Consider the following 23,049-nt stretch of genomic DNA (forward strand, 5'->3'; position numbering starts at 1 on the left):
CAGTAGCTAATGTCATGCACTTCATTTCTTCCCCGACCTCAGTAATTCAGACGGAAATGTTATCTGAATAATAATGCTTCTGTTAGCTTGTGATTGGCACACTGGAATCGCTTCTTGTTCTAGCATTGTAAGCAGAAAGCGAACTTACCTCCAAATCTTCATCTTCATTTATATCAAGCTATAACTTGATATGCTTTGGTGTAGAGTTCGACAACCTTTGCATGAAAACACGGTTCAATGCTAACATAGCTGAGGAGAGCAGCTCAAATGTCGTGTAACTTCTTCTTCTCAAACATGTGGATATGTTCTTCTAAGACTTTTACAGTGCGTGAAATGTCAGCACTGGCTTTCATTAGCTCTGACTCTCCCACACGCTGAATACGTTCCATGTGCCAAAAATCTATCAATGAGAGGTTTCCTGTGAATCTGTGTTGTGTGGAAATACAGGAAATGAAAACAAAATGTGAGGATCGATTTTATGTTTGGTTTTACGCCATCTGTGGACTGAACATGTTAACGAAAATGAAGAGTATGTAAAGCAAAGGCCAGTTTCACAATTTGAGCTCAGAGATAGGAAGGAAGGCAGAATAAACATGAAAACATACTAGTGTGGACAATAGAAACAACAAAAAAAGAGAGAGAAAACTGTCGCTGGTGGTGGGATGCTCATAACATGGAAAGTGTCAATTTATCAAGATGTGATCATTTAATTCTTCTCGTGTCATTTTTCTAAAATTTTGTAAAATTGCCATTGCAAAAAACAAAGGAACATTCAAAGACATTTTCGAAGAAGTCAATGAAACATTTGTTTTGTATGCAAGAAAGACATTAAGTTATATTTATTTAATCGGTATGATTGTTAGTAGAAAGAATTATTATTTTGGTATTTGAAATCTCCTGCACTTGTGCTTGTTGTAACTTGCAATCTGTTAAACAACTTTTGTATCACCCTGTATTTGCCACGTGGAGGCTTCGATAACGAAATTGCTGCGCTTTGTAATCAAATTCTCCAGAACTTGTCTATACATGGTAATCTGTTTTAATTGGTCGGAATTAACGACCTTCTTCATTGCCAAAAATTTTGGGTCGAATTGTAGTAAGCTTCCTTGATTGGCTGTTTGTGTGTTCCTCAATTTCTGGCCTTTGGCTCCTTGGTAGGAGCAGGGTTCTTGTCCACGTCTTTGGTTTTCACACGTCCACACAGTTGGACGCACTTTGGGTGTGGTTGCGTCAGCGGCTCCAGCCACCTCAGGGTAAGCGTTTCCTTTTCTTCAACTTTATGTGTCTCTCACTGATGTGTATTAGGAAGGCAGCAACTCGAAAGGCCTCTGCATTAGATTTTAAATTCCTTGTCAATTTTCCTTGTAAATCAAATGTAATAGTCTTTAAATCTCCTTTTCTATTTGCCTTGTAAAATTGTTGTAACAGATTTTAGATTCCTTGTTAAATTTTCCTTGTAAATTTTAATTGCAGAAGTTGATCTTATTTTCTTAAATATAACCTTAATATTTTATTGTTTGTCGCTGGACAGATTTTTATAGACATGAACTTGTAATATAAAATTTTGGTTTTCTGAAGAACCATAGATAGGAACCTCATGGTTTGTTTCTCCTTTGTTATTCTTTATTGATCATGTTACTTTATTTTGAATTGCTGTTGTTCAATTATGTTAAGCTTTCCTTATTTTGTTAGTAAATGCAGACTGAAGGGTTACAGCACGCACGTCTTTTTCCCTACGTGATGTAAGATTACATCCTCTTAGGAACCCCAGTCCACTTTCCCACATCCTTTCTCTAGTTGTCATGTTGGTAATCCTGCTTATCTTTTCTCCTAGCCATGTGTGTGTTTTCAAAACTTGTGATGTTATAATTGGTGTCTTATCAATTGACATATGTTCCTTCAAGTTTATTACTTTGATTTAATGTGTTCTTAAAATTAATGTTACCTGCTAAAAAAAAGGGAGGGGAGGGGGGGCGATAAAAACAAACATGAAAACATAAAAGGACAGGGAGAGACTCCACTGCTTCAAAGATCTGTTCTCCTCTCATTATTTCCAGTTCAATCAGACCTAGTCTTTCTCAGTCTCCAACAAACTTGTTTCTGCTTCCCAGCTTCAACATCAGGTTGAATTTCACACTTATATAGAGAGTTTCTTCTTACCTGATGTGGGAAATGTAAGGAGAAAATGAGATAATTGGCAGAAAATAAAAAGTAGAGACGGGTGGATACCAGCCTTTGTGGATACTCGATACCAATATGTGCTTTTTGAGTTGACGCTTAATCTAAAATCAAGGGTTAGTCTAGAAATAATTTGGAACAGTGTCAAGATTTTTATCCTGAAGTTAAACATTACATATTAAAAGGAGAAAATATCTTATTTGAGAATATAGGAATATATTTAATCAAATTATTCAGCATTTTAAATAACCATAAACCTCATTCCCACAAAGCAGAGAGTGAACTTACCTCCAAATCTTGATCTTCATCTATATCAGCTAATTCTTGATATGCTTTGGTGAAGAGTTCCACAGCCTTTGCATGGAAACTCAGTTCAATGGTCACATAGCCAAGGAGAGCAGCTCGGATGTCGTGCAACTTCTTCTTCTCGAACATGTCAACTTGTTCTTCTAGGGCTTTTACAGTGCGTGAAACATCAGCACTGGCTTTCATTAGTTCTGACTCTGCCATAGACTGAATACGCTAAGGAAAATGAAGAGTACGTGTAACAAAGCCCAGTTTCACAGTTTGAGCTTAACCCTTTTAGTACCAGTCGCTTGTTGAAGATATTTCCCCAAAATATGTTACATGAGCACTAAAACATATGAGTTGTCCAGTTGCAAAACCCGTTATCTGCAGACAAACAAATTTTTTAGGAAGTGCAAAAAAACTGTCATATGTTGTGCAACAAAGATAGAAGGTTGAAATTTTGTAATTAAAGAGTAAGCATTCATCTTCGTCATACTGCAAATTCTTCACAAAATATAACTTATAGAACCCATGTTTTTTGCAAAAAACATTTGGACATACCGAGTTTTGCAGCAGTTTTATGGAGATAAAAGACATGTGCAGCAGTATATGGAATAGTGTGTGCAGATTTATGGTGAACATGTTTTATTGCAACGTTTGAAAGTATTACGCTATGAAAATAGCATGAATGGAAATAATTTTAAGGTTAGGATATAATGTTTTGATATCTAATCCCTGCTCTTTGATTTTATGATTACATCAAGAAATCATCATTAATTCAAAATGTTTTATAAGTTCTTTAACATTCTGTACAGTGTTATTAGCAATCCATTATTGTCCTTTAACAAAATCTCCCACATTTCACTGTTTAAAGTTTGCCGCTGGTCAAACAGTGTCTTGTAGAATAGAACGTGAGGTCATAGTTCCTTATCCACTCTTTCCCGTAATGTTTAGTCAGCAATGTGTTCAGGTCGTTCAGCTTTTCTTTCTTAAGAGGAACACCTTCCTCCAATGGTAGGCACAATAGCAGAAAAGGGTCTCCCATGCTTCAATATGCTTTTTGCTTCCACCACAATCGCTGTTATAGTTCACTTCACCTCTTATCACACAGTTGCCTGATTTTGTTGGTGTAAGTATGATCTTCTTACAGGGCTCTGGGACATAACGACTTCTGCAGCAGTTCCTTTAAACGTATGGATTAAATGGCCTTTGTTCACGTATTACATTACTGGATTGTGTATTTTGATGAGCTGCATACAATGGCGGTGATAACACATTTTGAGAAAAAATGGACATAATGGATTTTGCAACTGGACGACTCATATAAAGAAATGTTTGTTTTATAATTATCAAAATAAAAAGTGAAAAGTCAAAAATGATATAAAGAAACAATTCAAAATTAAAATTACATGCTAATGAATATTATTGTCTGCAGCAACATGCTGCAGGTTTACTCTTTGGAAAGTTTCAATATCTTAGGCAGTGTTGTTGTTTGAGTCATCAGTCCATAGACTGGTTTGATGCAACTCTCCATGCCACCCTATCATGTGCTAACCTTTTCATTTCTACATAACTACATCTGCTCTAATCTGCTTGTCATATTCATACCTTGGTGTACCCCTACCGTTCTTACCCCCTATACTTCCATCAAAACCACCTGCACAAGTCCTGGGTGTCTTAAGATGTGTCCTATCATTCTATCCCTTCTTCTCACCAAATTTAACCACAACGATCTCCTCTTATCAATTTGATTCAGTATCTCTTCATTCATGATTCAATCTATCCATCTCATCTTCAGCATTCTTCTGTGACACCACATTTCAAAAGCTTCTAATTCTCTTTCTTTCTGAGCGAGTTATCGTCCATGTTTCACTTCCATATGTTGCCCGGTCCAAACAAAAGTCTTCAAAAACATCTTTCTAATTCCTATATCAATATTCGAAGTGAGAAAATTTCTTTTCTTAAGAAAGCTCTTCCTTACTTGTGCTAATCTGAATTTTATGTCCTCCTCACTTCTGCCATCGTTAGTTATTTTACTACCCAAGTAACAATATTCATCTACTTTCTTTACGACTTCATTTCCTAATCTAATATTTCCTGCCTCACCTGACTTTGTACGACTGCAATCCATTATTTTTGTTTTGGACTTATTTATTTTCATCTTGTACTCCTCACCAAAGACTTTGTCCATACCATTCAGCAACTTCTCGAGATCTTCTGCAGTCTCAGATAAAACAACAATATCATCGGCAAATCTCAGGGTTTTGATTTCCTCTCCTTGGATTATGATCCCCTTTCCAAATTCCTTTTTGATTTCCTTTACTGCCTGTTCTATATAAACATTGAAAAGGAGGGGCGACAAACTACAGCCTTGCCTCACCCCTTCCTGGATTGCTGCTTCTTTTTCAAAGTCCTCAATTCTTATCACTGCAGACTGATTTTTATATAGATTGTAGATAATTCTTCTTTCTCGGTACCTGGTCCCGATCACCTTCAGAATCTTAAATAGCTTGGTCCAATCAACATTATCAAATGCCTTTTCTAGATCTACAAACACCATATACGTGGGCTTGACCTTCTTAACTCGATCCTCTAAGATCAAATGTAAATTTAAGAGTGCTTCATGTGTTCCTACATTTCTTCTGAAGCCAAATCAATCTTCTCCCAACTCAGTTTCAACCAGTCTTTCCATTCTTCTGTAAATAATACGTGTTAGAATTTTGCAGGCATGAGATACTAAACTAATGGTGCGGTAGTTTTCACACTTGTCAACACCGGCTTTCTTAGGAATAGGTATAACAACATTCTGCCGGAAATCGGATGGCACTTCTCCTGTCTCATACATCTTGTACACTAACTGGAAAGACCTCCCCATGCTGGTGTCTCCTAAAGCAGTCAGTAATTCAGAGGGAATGCCATCAATTCCAGGTGCTTTGCTCCTATTTAGGTCTCTCAAAGCTCTGTCGAATTCTGACCTCAAAATTGGGTCACCCATTTCATCGGCATCAACAGCCTCTTCTTGTTCCAGAATCAAATCATCTACATTCTTAACTTGATACAACTGTTGGATTTGTTCCTGCCTTGCTCTTGTCTTTGTCTTTTCATAATATAGTTATTTTTGTTCTCTCGTGTATTGGTCATGGGACAGGGAACTTACATTGTAAATATAGGATTCATATTCATTGTTTGTTAAACTTACGAATGATACAATTCATCGAGTCAAATTTATCCTTCCTAGGGGATTTGTTTATAGATTTTCTCTTTAGCCCAAAGGGGCTGCTACACAAAAAGAAAAGAGAAATGTAATTTCTTTTGTATATCTTTAACTGTGAATACTTGTACCTGTTTCAAATCACTACACTTTGTGAGCCCCGGACTAAGTCGATGTCTTAAATATTGATCTAGGATCATAGTTTACGTTCTAATTTGTTATTGCCACCATATTTAGTGAAATATATATTGAAATCAAAATTCTACACGTTACTTAAAAGATTACACTCCCTTTCATTCCTATAATCCTCAGAATATCCAAAGTTATGTAGATCCTTGGCACATTCTGGTATTGCCAACCCATTGTTTCCTGCACACTCATGTTTAAGGCTTGGTTTCGGTTTGTTTCTTAATGTAATGATCTTAATGGATATTTGGTGAATTTGGCAAGGATTCTGAATGTGTCTAAACTACTGCATGTCATTCAACTCAATGACTGAATACTTGCTATTATTCAACAGCGGGGTATGTCTGTGTATGTTCGAACTGAGCATCACTTTCAAATGAAACTTCTGTATTATGTGTTACTGCCTACACCATTGATAAAGCTGTCACGTTCACTACTGACAGTACCGCGAGGTTTATGGTACTGTGGTACTCTCAGTTCCTGTCTCAGTAATAACATCACCAACATCATTACCACATGATCCCGATATTGTTACATCATCATCAGACTGAATGTAGTCATTATCGGTACAGACTCCATTAATATATTTGGCTAAATCAGCAGCGTCCGAGATAGGTCTGCACTGTGCAGACAGTGTGTGTCTCAGAATAACAGCTGTGCATCCCCTCCGTTACCATACGTCCTTCCTTCCGCTCCACTCCTCACGGTGGGGGAGTGTCCTCATTCAAGAAACGTTTATAGCTCAAATGCTACGTGACGAATGTATTTTGCAGTAAACGTTGTGAGAATATAGAACTTATTGTTCATGAAATATTATGCTCAATTACTCAAATTGCTCTGGGGCCGATGACCTAGCTGTTAGGTCCCTTTAAACAATAAACATCATCATCTCAAATGACCAATTGGGGGTTGTTAACCTTCTTCTGCCTTTTTCTCAAAACGTATTATTAAAAAAGAAACTAAGAATTTGTTCGTTATTACTAACAAAGCATAATGTTAATTTTCTTGAAATGTTTTGTAAACTCCTGTATAGGTGCTTCAGTTGCATAATATATGAAGTAAGAACACTTAATAATACATGATTGTTAAGGTTAATTGTAAACTGTTGATAAGCAGTAAATGAAACAGCTGCTTGATTGACAGCCGTGAGCTCTATCAGCTTTGCTTGTCTTTCTTCGTCCAGTACGGCACCAAAGTCTTCCTTATGAATGGCGTTATAATGGCCTTCCGATGATCGGCTATTACGTGAGAACAAAGCAAAGTCACCTCCGTACAGGCCATGAAGGCCCTTGGAGGAGTAGAAGGTAAAGGCTTCCCCCATTGTTAACCTCGGCACGTGATGGGGTAGAGTGGTTAGCTCGCCCGGCCGCCTTTGCCCCCAGGAATTAACCTGGTACTCATTTTTAGTGTAGGCTTAGTGAACTTCAGGGCCATGTGCACCTCCAGAAGTGGAAATGTTGTTTCTTAAATTTTACGACTTCCAGACGTGGATCGAACCCACGTCGGTCTGGGCGAACCAAGCATGCCTTTACCGCCTCGGCCAGGCAGCCCCTATTATGTCAGAACAAATTAAACACTTTAAGTCCTCTTTGTCAGAAGTAAAAAAAAAAAATGTAACTCCCATTCTTTCTTAAATTATTGTAGCAAACCACCGCTCCATCGCTTTTTAGCAGTTGCCATGTTTTAATGATATAGTCATTGACTTTTAACATATAGCAAGGGTGCTCTGATAATGGATTGGTAATGAAACACACGAGTACCATTGCAGGATACGTCCCTCCCATAATGCGCGCGTACTGTTGTCTACTGTGACTGAACGGGCACCACTCCTACACTGACTCCAAACTGAGCATTCGCAGCTGTACAGCTGTGCGAATTTGCACAGTGTGAAGCGCTCTGGATGCTACTGGGCTACACTGTCATCGTTCTTGGAGACATCCCGCGACTGAGAGCATTTTCCTATTTACCGCCTTGCATGGTGTTAAAAACTGGGCACTTTGAAAAACTTCATATTTCTGTAAATTAAGCAATTAGTGTAATAGTTGTGGTAGATTTAAAAACTACAGGCTTGGCAGATTCTGGATCATGTGCTTTGTACTGCTATCTGTCAGAAAACTGACAACTAAAAGCAATACAGACTATGAATCTCACATCAGATCCGTATTGACGGTTGACGTCTTATAAAATTGTACAAAATTATTTTGATATCCTCCTAGTCAATACTATAATATTTTACGTACAATTAAGACAAAACTTTACAAAGACATTTTTTGACCCAGCATTGGGTCATTCTCAGTAAGACATATACCGGTATAATGAATTAAAAACATTGGACACGCAAAATGAAATGTTAGTTAAAAAGTTTTTTCTAAAAAAAGCATGATGAAAGTTAAAAACTGTGAGATGGTGATTGTTAAAACAGTCTTAACTGGATGTAAAATATTATAGTATTGACTAGGAGGATATCAAAATAATTTTGTACAATTTTGTAAGAACTAAATGCATATACAAAACTGTTTGCATAAGGAGTGCTATCACACTAGGAATGCTTTTGCGCTCTCTGGTGTTCTAAGAATTAAGCTTCAGGACGGACTCATATTTTATCATTAATATGCTATTAATGAAAAACCAAACAAACATGACCCAGTATAACTTCACAACACATCATACATGTACATTACATCAATTATTATTTATGTTTAGGTTCAAAGGCCATCACACAGGTATTACTATTGGCACCATGCATAAAAAGCATTAAGATTTCTGGAAAGGCAAATGCACATGTAAATGAGGAACTTTACAGTGTACATGAATAATGTTGGGAAACATTAACCTACAGGAAAAAAGGATACAATTTGTTGCCTGTTTCGTGGATTTCTCTCTCTGAGCCTATCCAAGTGTCTTCTCCGTGAAATTTCACGATCTCTCACGGCAAATATTGATTTTACTTCGTCCTTTGCATGTTTGCAAATCCCCTCATACTGAGATAGCTCAGACACTACTTTATTCTCCAAACGCTGAACATGGACATCCCTAGAAGAATTACACATATTATTATACAAACCAGAAGCACAAAAATTAAAAAAAGAGAGCGTGTGGTGTATGTCTGTTTTCATTTGTTTTGTTTTAATGGGGAATCAAAGTGATTATCAGCCTCAGGTGAAGGGAGACTGCACAAACGTCTTCGAGACAGAAAGTGTGCTTTTGTGCATAGGAGCCATTATGTTCCTATTTTCACTGCTAGTGTTATAGCGAAGATGATGCTAGGAAACCTAGATGAGACTGCGGCGAAGGTTGGCCTGATGATAGCGTTCAAGAAGATTAAAATAAATGCAAAGGACACCTGGAAGGTTGGAGATAAAGTAGTAGGGAGAGTCGACAGTTTCCGGTACCTACGTGAGAATATAACAGGCTAACTACAGAATAATAGGAGCACGGGAGACAAAGAACAACTGCTACAGAAACTAGGATTCACGGCCAAGACGACTTATGGGATGAAGAACCTATTGAGGGACGTCAAACTGCGACACTATACGACGACCATCCGGAATGCTGCATTGTACACTACTCAGACCATGACAATGGACAAATGAGCTTGTATTTGAATGAAAAAGGATGAAAGAAAGATCCTAAGAGATATATGAGGAACCAAAAAGTAGGGTGAATTATGGGTGCATAGAACAAGGCAGGAGATATATGAGAAAGTAGAACCCAGTTCAAGTGTTTGCGGAAAAGATGGTTGAGTTTCATGGGACATTTGATGAGGATGCATGTCAACAGGTTAACAAAAAAGATATGGAATGCGACATGCTTAACGGGAAATAACCGGATGAAGGAAGTTTGGGAGAATTGGAAGGCATAATAGATAAATAGCCACTGACGACTGTTTACAAAAAGCTTGTTGAAAGTCACAAATGGACCAATACTGAGTGAGATCAAGATCCAAATCACAGAAGCGGAGAGAAATAGGTGAAGTGAAAGAACGAAGAGGAACTGAGAAGAACAAAGAAGTGCTGAACATGTCAGTCAAGATCCTAGGGGTCAAAACGAATAAAAAAATAAAATAAAATCAACAACGTATCACAAAGTCAATCATCAGAGATAGGAAGGAAGGCAGAATAAACATGAAAACATACTAGTGTGGACAATGGGAACAACAAAAAACAAAGAGAAAACATAAAAGGACAGGGACAAATTCTACTGCTTCAAAGACCTGTTCTCCTCACATTATTTCCAGTTCAATCAGATCTAGTCTTTGGAAGATAGGAAACTTAAAAGGGTCCACCTTTTCAATACAAATAAATGTTATAGTTTATTTATAACATATATTTACACTTGGAACTAGTTTCGACGCTGTTTGGCGTCATTTTCAGCTAAAATGTGGGAAATAGGCTAGCATGTAGACATTTATATTACAAGGTGTTACATTAGTGTGATTAAATGAGAGAACATGAAGACGCGAAGTACAATGTCAGTTTCAAAGTGGTCATGAAGGGTGAGTCAAAATTGTATAAACATGAGATAACATAATCACTTGAACAATAAAACATATAAACTGTAACAAAACCATGCGGAAGTACGAGATATTTTATAATCTTATGTGCATTTTTGAGAAGATTGTGTTTATTGAAATACAGTGAAACTCTGTTAAGAAGTTCCCGCATAAGAAGTTTTCCTGCCCAAGAAGTGTGATATTCTTGGTCCCTTGATCAGTTGCATTAAGATATATGTATATTTTTCCCGTTTAAAGTGTTCTGTTGTAAATATATTTCCCGCTTAAACAGTTCAGATTTTAAAGCCCCTTGAGATAGAAAACGTCCGCTCAAAGCAGCTCATGGTTAGAACCCTCCAGTCTCCACGCAAGTTGCACCCTGTGTTAGACCGTTCGCGCGCTCGCGGTGTGCGTCTGGTGTCACGGAACATGTGCGGGCCTGCCAAGGCCATATGACGTCACGCTATGACAATATGGACAGCAGATGCTCACTCTCACCTTGTGGAATCGAATCAAACCCATCAGTTAAAATTTCCACTCCACCGTTCCATCTAGTGGAATAGAATCGAACGGGATTCTACGTGAGAAACATAAAGTACGCAATGAATGATTTGATAAAACTTTAATGCAGTAATTTGCGGGCTGCGACAGGGTGAAGTCATTAATCGAGGTGGCCTAAACATTAATTAAAAACCGTAAAGTGCTTTTGTCCACAACATTACTGTTAACCTACCACAAAATTGAATATTCTAACCTGTTTGATTTTTCATTCCCTTGCTTATTTCCTTCCAGGCATTTTGTCTTACATTGTTGCAATAATACTTATGGGCCTTGCCGTAGAGGAAATTAAGTTTTTGAATTAAATTGATAAGATTTTCCGTGTCCAATATTAGTGAGGTGAATAAAAAAACTTCCCGACTATGCAGGAAACAGCCGATTTGGCAGCAGCCAGCTGATACACAAGCCGCCAAACAGCCGGCCGAAAGATCCCGATCGTTTACGAAGTTGAACGAATGTTGATAGCCAACTGGGTGTTGGTGGGAGGCATACAGAGGCATTGCAATACCACGCGTTGGCATCAAATTGAAAGTTATTTTTAATTTTACCTTTATACGAGCTAAACATTGTATTATCATGTCACTTGTAATTATTACACCGCATTATTAGAATGTAGCACAAGGATGAGGAGATATGAAATAAAATTCTCGTGAGGAAAGAAACTTTACGTGTAGATGTGCTAGCATTGCTACTGTGCCTTTATCACTCCCACGTAATACCCCAGATACATTTCCATGCACTCATTTCTGCAACTTCGAACCTGTGTTTGTTTTCTTCATTACCTATAGCATGAAGAGGATTGAAGCGGGAAAATAAACTCAATACTGGCTTGGCCATGCGGTTCTTGTGAAACAGCCAGAAACTACGCCCGCTGCCGTGACAACCAGTAGGAATGCAGGGGCGATTTAGGCCTAGGTTCTAAGAATCTCTAAGAATAAGTTGCTAGATTTCCCATTTGCTGCCGTTATCCTTGAAGCAGGTGTCAGGGGTGTGAGGAAGATAGGAAGCACACGCTAACAAACTGTAGTACATGTCTTATGTTTGCGTCTTGTAAGCCTAAGCTACGGATTGCCAAGCATAGTGTAGTGTCATAATTTGTATGAATAGGAGTCGGTGAAGTTATTTGTACTTGTAATATCAACGTACAAGCTTTTTAAGTGAAAATGAGCGGAACTCAGAGGAAAGAGGTCAAGCGAAAGGCACTACCAATAAAAGACAAAGTGGAGATTATAAAGAAAGTGGAGTCATCTACACTTTCCCGTGTTGCTTTGGCAAAGGAGCTGGCGATGCCGCCGTCTACTTTGGACGGTATTATAGCGAAGAAAGAAGAGATCTCTGCTTCCCTCTGCTTCTGCAGGGAATACTTCAGCAAATTGTAAGGAAGTTAAATCTGAAAAGTACGATGAAATACAACAAGCTCTGCTAATATGGTTTTAAAGAGCAGCGAAGTTTAAACATATCTTTCAGTGGGAATATTGTGCAGGAGAAAGCCGCATGCAAATTAAGGGTACCTTTTACCGCGTCGAACGAGTGGCTGGACCGCTTTAAAAATAGAGCCAGCATCGTTTACAAAACAATTTGTTGCGAAGCAGAGAGTGTAAGTGCGGAGGAAAGGGAATTGTGGAAGGACATGGTTCTGCCTGCTAAAATAATCAAACCTTGCAACGTTTTTATATAACTTATGTTCCCTTCTCTCATCAAATATATTCAATGTTCAATTATTTTACTTTATCTCTAAAAATATTGTCATGATCATCAAATTTTTTTATTGTGGGTTTCTGTTAGCAGCGATTATATATATGCCTATTTCGGTATTTTTCACAAACAAGAAAATCTGTTGGCTGTGTGTTTCACATGTATTTCAAAGTACAGAATAAGTTTTTGGGCATTACCCCTTTTAAGAAGTTTCCTGCTTAAGAATTTTTTTTTGCAGTCCCTTGAAAAACTTCTTAACAGAGTTTCACTGTATAACCTATGTTTTGTACTACACTCGCGACAGGCAACATTCAATGGAAGAGTGTCTGAAATAATTTGAATCTCCAATGCCAATTATCTCGTACTTCCGCATGGTTTTGTTACAGTTTATATGTTTATATGTTTTATTGTTCAAGTGATTATGTTATCTCACGTTTATACAATTTTGACTCACCCTTCATGACCACTTTGAAACTGACATTGTACTTCGCGTCTTCATGTTCTCTCATTTAATCACACTAATGTAACACCTTGTAATATAAATGTCTACATGCTAGCCTATTTCCCACATTTTGGCTGAAGATGACGCCAAACAGCGTCGAAACTAGTTCCAAGTGTAAATATATGTTGTAAATAAACTATAACATTTATTTGTATTGAAAAGGTGGACCCTTTTAAGTTTCCTATCTTCCATTCTCAGTTCAATACGGACAAAAATGAAATTCTTAGATTTAAATGACCTAGTCTTTCTCAGTCTCCAACAAACTTGTTTCTGCTTCCCAGCTTCAACATTAGGTTGAATTCCACACTTATATAGAGGGTTTCCTCCTCTGCGAACCATGTGACCTTGCCGCGGTGGGGAGGCTTGCGTGTCCCAATGATGCAGATAGCCGAGCCGCAGGTGCAACCATATCGGATGGGTATCTGTTGAGAGACCAGACTAACGAATGGTTCATCGAAAGGGGGGTAGCAGCCTTTCGGTAGTTGCAAGGGCGGCAGTCTAGATCATTGACTGATACGGCCTTGTAATAATACTCAACATGGCTTAGCTGTGTTGATACTGCTACACGGCTGAAAGCAACGGGAAACTACAGCCGTAACCACCTCCCGAGGACATGCAGCTCTCTCTGTATGAATGATGTACTGATGATGGCTTCCTCCCGGGTAAAATATTCCGGAGGTAAACTAGTCCCCCATTCGGATCTCCGGGTGGGGACTACACGAGAGGGGGCGATCATCAGGAAGATGGATACTGACATTCTGCGAGTCGGAGCGTGGAATGTTAGAAGTTTGAATCGTTGTGGTAGGTTAGAGAATCTGAAAAGGGAGATGGATAGGCTAAAGTTAGATGTAGTTGGTATAAGTGAAGTACGTTGGCAGGAAGAACAGGATTTTTGGTCAGGCGACTACCGAATTATCAACACGAAAGCAAACAGGGGTAATGCAGGAGTTGGTTTAATAATGAATAAGAAAATAGGGCAGCGGATAAGCTACTACGACCAGCATAGTGAAAGAATTATTGTCGCCAAGATAGACACCAAACCAATGCCCACCACAATAGTGCAGGTCTATATGCCTACTAGTTCAGCGGATGATGAAGAAATTGAAAGAATATATGAGGAGATAGAAGATTTAATACAATATGTCAAAGGTGACGAGAATCTAATTGTGATGGGAGACTGGAACGCAGTGGTAGGACAAGGAAGAGAAGGTAGCACAGTAGGAGAATTTGGATTGGGACAAAGGAACGAAAGAGGAAGTCGGCTGGTTGAATTCTGCACTGACCATAATTTAGTCCTCGCCAATACTTGGTTCAAACACCACAAACGACGGCTGTATATGTGGACGAGACCTGGAGACACTGGAAGGTATCAAATAGACTTCATTATGATTAGGCAGAGATTCAGAAACCAGGTGTTGGATTGCAAAACTTTCCCAGGAGCAGACGTGGACTCTGACCACAACTTGTTGGTCATGAAATGCCATCTGAAATTGAAGAAATTGAAGAAAGGAAAGAATGCAAAAAGATGGGATCTAGACAAGTTGAAAGAAAAGAGTGTGATGGATTGTTTCAAGGAACATGTTGCACAAGGACTAAATGAAAAGGCTGAAGGAAACACAGTAGAGGAAGAGTGGAGAGTCATGAAAAATGAAGTCAGTAGGGCTGCTGAAGAAATGTTAGGAAGGAAGAAAAGATCAACTAAGAATCAGTGGATAACTCAGGAGATACTAGACCTGATTGATGAACGACGAAAATACAAGAATGCTAGAAATGAAGAGGGCAGAAAAGAATACAGGCGATTAAAGAATGAAGTGGATAGAAAGTGCAAGGTAACTAAGGAAGAATGGCTGAAGGAGAAGTGCAAGGATGTCGAAGGCTGTATGGTCCTGGGAAAGGTAGATGCTGCATACAGGAAAATCAAGGAAACCTTTGGAGAAAGGAAATCTAGGTGTATGAATATTAAGAGCTCAGATGGAAAGCCACTCCTAGGGAAAGATGAAAAAGCAGAAAGATGGCAGGAGCATATCCAACAGTTGTATCAAGGTAACGATGTAGATAATTTCGTTTTGGAACATGAAGAGGCTGTTGATGCTGATGAAATGGGAGACCCAATTTTGAGGTCAGAGTTTGACAGAGCTGTGAGTGACCTAAATAGGAACAAGGCACCTGGAATTGATGATATTCCCGCTGAATTACTGACTGCCTTAGGAGAAACCAGCATGGTAAGGTTATTTCATTTAGTGTGCAAGATGTATGAGACAGGAGAAGTCCCATCCGATTTTCAGCAGAATGTTGTTATACCTATTCCCAAGAAAGCCGGTGCTGACAGGTGTGAAAACTACCGCACTATTAGTTTAGTATCTCATGCCTGCAAAATTTTAACACGTATTATTTACAGAAGAATGGAAAAACAAGTTGAAGCTGAGTTGGGGGAAGATCAATTTGGCTTCAGAAGAAATGTAGGAACACGTGAAGCAATCCTGACTTTACGTCTGATCTTAGAGGATCGAATCAAGAAGGACAAGCCCACGTACATGGCATTCGTAGATCTAGAAAAGGCATTCGATAATGTTGATTGGACCAGGCTATGTATGATTCTGAAGATGATAGGGATCAGATACCGAGAACGAAGAATTATCTACAACCTGTATAAAAATCAGTCTGCAGTGATAAGAATCGAGGGCTTTGAAAAAGAAGCAGCAATCCAGAAAGGAGTGAGGCAAGGCTGCAGTTTGTCCCCTCTCCTTTTCAATGTTTACATAGAACAGGCAGTAAAGGAAATCAAAGAGAAATTTGGAAAGGGAATCACAGTCCAAGGAGAGGAAATCAAAACCTTGAGATTTGCCGATGATATTGTTATTTTATCTGAGACTGCAGAAGATCTCGAGAAGTTGCTGAATGGTATGGATGAAGTCTTAGGTAAGGAGTACAAGATGAAAATAAATAAGTCCAAAACAAAAGTAATGGAGTGCAGTCGAACGAAGGCAGGTGATGTAGGGAATATTAGATTAGGAAACGAAGTCTTAAAGGAAGTAGATGAATATTGTTACTTGGGTAGTAAAATAACCAACGATGGCAGAAGTAAGGAGGACATAAAATGCAGACTAGCACAAGCAAGGAAGAGCTTTCTTAAGAAAAGAAATTTGCTCACTTCAAACATTGATATCGGAATTAGAAAGATGTTTTTGAAGACTTTTGTGTGGAGCGTGGCATTGTATGGAAGTGAAACATGGACGATAACTAGCTCAGAAAGAAAGAGAATAGAAGCTTTTGAAATGTGGTGTTACAGAAGAATGCTGAAGGTGAGATGGATAGATCGAATCACGAATGAAGAGATACTGAATCGAATTGGTGAGAGGAGATCGATTTGGCTAAATTTGACGAGAAGAAGAGATAGAATGATAGGACACATCTTAAGACACCCAGGACTTGTTCAGTTGGTTTTTGAAGGAAGTGTAGGTGGCAAGAACGGTAGGGGTAGACCAAGGTATGAATATGACAAACAGATTAGAGCAGATGTAGGATGCAATAGCTACGTAGAAATGAAAAGGTTAGCACAGGATAGGGTAGCATGGAGAGCTGCATCAAACCAGTCTATGGACTGATGACTCAAACAACAACATAGAGGGTTTCTTGTTACTTGATATGGGAAGTGTAATACAAGGAGAAAATGAGATAATCGACAGAAAATAAAAAGTAGAGTCAGGCTGATACCAGCTTTTATTGATACTTGATACCAACATGTGTTTTTTGAGTTGACACTCCAAAACTCTCGCTCTTTCAAATTTATAAATACAATATTGTTTATGAAATAAGCATTTTATGTTAACACTTCAATATCTTTATAATTGCAAATCAAAATATATTGTGGCATGCAGTTCTAGTTAGTTATGCATCTTTACACAAACCAAATATTAAAAAGTATTACAATAAATAATACAAACAAAATGAATGACAAAAACGGTAATAGTGTTCTAAGTTTTTGTTTAAAAATACGAGCATACTCATTCTGTCAGGGTCGAGCTTTCTTCTTTCTTTCTTTCACCTATGAGTCCTGCTGTGCTAACAGTCTCTCAGAAAATACTGTTGCTGGTGGGATACAGAAATATTCCATAGCTACAGTGAGTTTCTCTCATTGGTTGGCCGGCAGGCGCGCCCTGCTTATCAGCTTCCTGTTGACTCATCACCCCGCGCTCCGCGGCATAGCAGCAAGGACAGCACTTCACTCATTTTATCTGTGCATGACATGAGATAACAATCAAAATTAAGGAAATGAGAACTAAGAAAATTAGCTCATACCTTACGACAGGAGATGATGGAAATGTTCTCCCTCCTTTAACACTTTCGTAGCTCGCCATGCTGAGTTCTTCGAAACCCCGGCTTCTTGTTCAAGTCGTCTTAGGTATTTTGGTGCCGTATGTTCTAATCTTTCTGAGGTCTCATTTACTTTTTCCTTGTTAAGTACATGGTTTTTAGCACTTTTTTTAGCTTCTTATCGAGTAAAGAACCAGTTCCTCTCAATTTGTTTATGAGCTTTTGTACAGTCTCTCTATGTGGAGGGAGTACACTTAGAAATTGTGTTACAAATCGCCTAATGACTTCCCCGCAAGACTCTGTTTTCACAGAATTATCGTACATAAATACTCTTTCCTCTACCGTGTACACATGTGGAGGCATTATGAGAATTATACCCCAAAGTAACACTTCACAACTTGAGAACGGTCGGAGCGACAGATCAGAACTTAACACACGTTCTAAGCAGGGACCTGAACTGCGAAGTGCTCTCACTCCGCTGTGTAACGAGAAGTGATGAGTCAACGGGAGGCAGATAAGCTGGGAGCACCTGCTGGCCAACTGATGAGAGGAACTCACTGTACTTTTCACAGCTTTGGAAACTTTGTATTTGTTTTTCAATAATCGTACACACTTGAAAGGTAAAGATAACAGATCTTCTCTAATGTGATTTCATCTTTAGAAATTATAACTGACGATGAATTTGTTGTGTCATTTTCTTGAATAATGTTACCATACAAGCACCACATTTCAGGCAATTATGCTAGCCCCAAACGATGGGCAATCTGAAATAAAATTTAATTTTTAAAAATTATTATTCTATTTTTAGTAAGTATTTAAGTGCAACCTATAATTTTGCCAAAGATTTGAATTCACAGATAATTAAAATAGAGTTACAAGCTTACTTCTTCAGTTGTAGATTCAGGACTTTACTGTTCATTAGTAAGTTGCAGCAATGAAAACACTCAAACTGCAACAAACTCGTCCTTTTAAGAGTTCTTTTAACAGTGTTGCGATGGAACATATTTCCTTCTCTTCAGTGTCTTTGTACTGCATATTAATTGCATCCAGCAATGACTCTCTTCCTGTCACAATTCCTTATCCACTGTGATGCCTTCTGAATACAAGATATGACACTGTTCACAATGGGAATTGTCTTGGATACTGTCACTGAAGAAGAACTTAGGGTGAGTGTTGCTTGTTCAAAAATGTTTAATGTATTGATCAATAAATCAAGACATTCCCACTGAGATACTGTAAGATTTACTGGAAGGGTGAGATTGTCAGATGGACATACATTGGCTCTCTTCAATTCCTGAAGTTTTTTTTTTTAGCATATAAAGAGTTGAAATCCATTGTATAGGTTCATCTCGAATTAGGTGGTGTTGTGGTAGAGAAAGATATTTCTGTGCAGCTTTCAGAATCTTTGTGGATCCTGAGGAATATCTGAAATTTCCTACTAATTTTCTAATGCAATGAGATTCTCAACATTCTTTGAACTGGAAAGTCCTTCTATCAGAACAAATTGTAGTGTATGAGACAGACATGGCAAATGGGAATATTTTCCCAAACCCATGGTACATAATACATTACGACCGTTTTCACAAATCACACCCACATTTTTTCCCCCATTAAAACCCAATTCTTAAAAGTAATTTTCAAGAAATTTCGCTTGCGCATCTCAATTCTTCAAATGGTATTACTTCAATTCATACATGCTGAAGTTTGTAGTCCTGCTCTACAGAGTGAATGGTGATACTTAGGTAGGTGTCGGTTGCTACTGATGTCCACAAATCAATTGTAACAGCTATGCTATCTCTATTTCAGAGTTCATCTTTTACTTGTGTTTCTCCTTCTTGAGACAGTTCTGGGAGGTTATGTGCTAATGAGTAGGCAGTCAAATGAAAAAGGAACACCTGCTATAACACACATTCCATGCAAAAGGTGCGAACAGTTGTTACGTATCAATACTGCCACCACTATGGTAGGAGAACTGCAGGTGCATGCAGTTGGTGTGCGGACTGGTCTAGTGTGTTTGTCTAGCTGCAGAAATGGAGGCAAGCAAGGAAGAGCAGAGAAGTGTGGTTCATTTTCTGGTGACTGAGGGTGCTGGACTAAGCAAAACTCATCGTCACATGTCTGCTGTGTATGGCGAACACTATATGTCCATAACGAGTGTCCACGAGGAGCTGTAGGAGATTCTGAGAACGGTGCACATCACTGCAGGATGATGTGCACCCAGGACAGGCCCATCGAGCCATTACTCCTGAAGTGATAGGGTGGACTGATGGTCTTCTCAGGCAAAACCAACGAATCATGGAGGAAGAAATTCGTGTTCAGTTTGGAATTAGCCATGGCTCTATACATGCCGTTATCAAAGATCACTAGTATTTCCGCAAAATTTGTGCGCAGTGGGTTCCACATCAACTGACAGAGGGACAAAAGATTGACAGAATGGCGTCATGTCTGAGTCATCTGCAGTGGTACCATATCGTCACAGTGTGGTAGGATTAGGACAGCAGTGGGGAATCGTTGGAAATCTTTTAATTTATTGTTTAAAAAAATTTTTTGGTGTTGCATAAGATATCATCTGGTTTGGACTTTTGAACTTAGAAAAACTCTGTTTTGGAATTTTTTTTTGTGCTGTATCAAAATTATCATTTACATGTGAATTTTAACTCTTTTTTGTAAAAACTGTGAAACAGCGTCTACCTACACGTGCCGTTCTAGAGACATATTTTCTTTTCTGGATCAACAAGATTGGTGAAAATATGAGCAAATGTAATTGGTGAATGTGAAAGTCGAGGGTGAAGCCTGTATTTTGATTGGTTCTTTTGGTGGTTGCACCATTTCCTGTTTCTCGATCTTACATGCTCCTTTGGTGGGACCGAGGTACTTTCTGCGCCTTTGATTTCTGACCATCCTAGATAGCGGACATGCTCCCGCATCGGTCCTGTCATGGGATACCTGCCTCGGAGTAAGCACTGTTTCTTCTTTTATTTCAGACATTAACTTCATTTAAATGTAATCATTTCTTTTCTTACCCAGGAGTTTATCCTCGAGATTCATGTTCACCACTAAAATTGTTGAAATGACTTAGCTTGTCAGTTAAGATCGTGTACATTTTGTTTCGGAGGCAATTCCCCCCCCCTTTTTTTTTTTTAAACCTTGCAACTAATAATGTAATTTACTTATTCCTCGGGTTTGCCTCCCATAGTTCTGTATCACCAACCACAGGTACTTAAAATTTATGCTCATTTCTGGAAGCGTTTTAGGTAATGATGCAAGTTTTCTGTGCCTCCATTTAGGACCTTTTTTCCTACCTTGTGTAGACTGGGATTAGCCCTCATTTAAATCATCATGTAACATTGGATAATTCTTTTTAAAGTTGATATTAAAATTTCTTTGGTGCACTGCGCATGTCTACAGATGTTGTTTGAATTTTGGTTGTCTTTTCTATTATGAGTTCTGCTTTTTTATTTTTTAGAATAAACATCTGTAATTCAAGGGTAATTACCCTCTATGTCTTCTTCCTTCACAAAGGATATATTCTATTTTCCTCGCAGGGTTCCATGCCGCTTTCCACATCCATTTTGTAGTTGTCATGTTTCCCAACCTGATGTTTACGTTTTGTAGTACACTGCTTCTGCTGAACCATAAGCTCATTTTACTGTTTTAACTGTGTTCATAAATTTATTATTATTGTACCGGGTGGTACACCTCCACGCTGCTTATTTAAACCGTGCGCCAGTTGAAACTCCCCTACTGGGAGAAGTCTGAACTTTGTCTTACGTGTTAATTTGCAAGTTACCCTGAAGATGCCACTACTTGGAAATTTTGAAGTTTCTGAACTGTGTTGTTTTCGATGTATTTTTGTTTTGCTTGTAGTAAGAAGTGTGAACATTCTCTTCTAGAGGACACTACTGAAGAACTACAATGGTGCACCCTAGTGCGAAGTGAAAGAACTGTTTTTTTTTGAGAAAATTTAATTTCAAAAGTTTGTTCTTTGCTAAATTTCTTTCAGTCACTGTTTAAGTTGGCAATATTAACCCTTTCTTTCCCCTTGTTTTGAATTTAGCCAATCCCGAATTTCTTGAATTAATTTTCAACCAATAATATGTTTCTTCCTCGTATTGTGTAGGGGGTTTCTTGGTGAACCAATAAAATCCTTGTGGGAGGGTGTTCTCATTCCAAAAACGCCTCGAACGTTCCGCGAGAGTATATAAACTGCTGATTTTAGGGTCTCTGCGCCACTTCTGTACCATCTTTCAGTGTGTAAAGTACATAGCAGGGGGCGGAAGCGCCTCTTTCTTCGGGGAGCAGTTCTACTCCAAGGTAATGACCTTTTAATAACTTCTTTTCTTGCTAGCTCAGCAGTTTAACTCTCGGGGCGGGTCCGAAGCGTTTCTACCATGTAACCTTTTCCTAAAATGTAACTACTCTTAGCATCTATTATCTTTTAAAACTACATATTGGGATAGAGAGTGCTTAACCCTCTCGATCTCCCACTCATATTGTTCTGAGGTGAACTTATTTTTCTCAACCGATTCTTCCGTAAAAGTAACGTAAATTGTTTCCTTCTAAAAGTCACCTCTTTAGTATGGGATTAGCCCTTGCATTAACGGCCTAGTGCCAAGTAGGTTTTAAACAAGTGTATTAGGAGTGCAGATCGCCTCCTCTCAATTGTTATTTTAGAGGTCAAGTAATTAACCTTTTTCTCACTTAATAGACCTCAGTAGGTTGGGTATGTTACCCCTGTGTATGTGTCCTTAGAGGACAACTTGAAGGTGGAGTTTGGTGTGGCCTTTGATAGGCTTCAAGTTGAGAGCGAGTGGCTCTTTTCGAAAACTGAGTGTTGTATGCCTCGAGGAGGCTTTACTGTGTAATTTGGAGCAAGTGCTCCTGGGCTTGATTGGGGTCTTCTGCCCCTTTGTTGAATTCTGTATATCGTAAAGTTGGGCTAATTGCTCAGAATTGTGTGTCTGGCTCTCGGAGCCCAAATCCTGTAATTGTACATTCTCGATTAGTGGTTTTGCTACTCTGTACCTGCCATTATTGTTATTTCTTGTTTTTTGCTAAGAAAATATAACCTTGTTAAATTTTACATTAACTTTAATTTCGTAGTTTGAGACCCGTTCACACCCGCACCTTCTTTCACCTCTACCTACCACAAAAATAGCGGTAACAAGTGGTAGCAGAGCGTGGTTGAATGGGTCTCAATTTAGCCCCTTTTGACGGCTAAACATTGTTTTGATTCGAACTCTAACAATTTTCTCAGTTGCTGGAATTTTTAAATTTTCCTTTTTCAAAATTGTTCTGTCATCATGCCCGGCCCTCGCGATGATCTCCATCTTAACTATTTGCGCAAGGAGGAGTTGATCTATGAATTAACTATTAGAAATGTGCAATCTGGAGGCACGGTTGCAGTAGACACAAACAAGCTTAGAGAGTCCCTTGATTTGCCCATTTCCATCCCCACTTTGGGAGACAAAGAAATTGACGACTCTCTTTCCACGATCATCGAGAATATTACTGGGCTAGCATCTGTAGTTAGTTTTTTTGACGAAAATGATCCTTCTCCTAATCAAATTAAGCGTGTGCAAGCCAGGCTATTTCATTTTTCAAATAGAGTTAACGATCTGTTGT

At 38.6% G+C, this 23,049-nt stretch overlaps 1 protein-coding gene across 1 annotated transcript in view; it reads right to left on the reverse strand.

The window, feature by feature from the left end:
• Fam92 (CBY1 interacting BAR domain containing protein Fam92) overlaps positions 1 to 23,049 on the reverse strand; it is a 136,862-nt gene that overhangs the window by 44,056 nt on the left and 69,757 nt on the right. The window contains exons 4-5 of the mRNA XM_068227343.1: positions 8,716 to 8,896; positions 2,467 to 2,691 (exon numbers count right to left, since the gene is read on the reverse strand). Coding sequence (XP_068083444.1) covers positions 2,467 to 2,691; positions 8,716 to 8,896 — 406 coding nt within the window. The remainder of the gene's footprint in view (positions 1 to 2,466; positions 2,692 to 8,715; positions 8,897 to 23,049) is intronic.

Source organism: Anabrus simplex, chromosome 4, assembly GCF_040414725.1.
Source record: "Anabrus simplex isolate iqAnaSimp1 chromosome 4, ASM4041472v1, whole genome shotgun sequence".
NCBI lineage: Eukaryota > Metazoa > Arthropoda > Insecta > Orthoptera > Tettigoniidae > Anabrus > Anabrus simplex.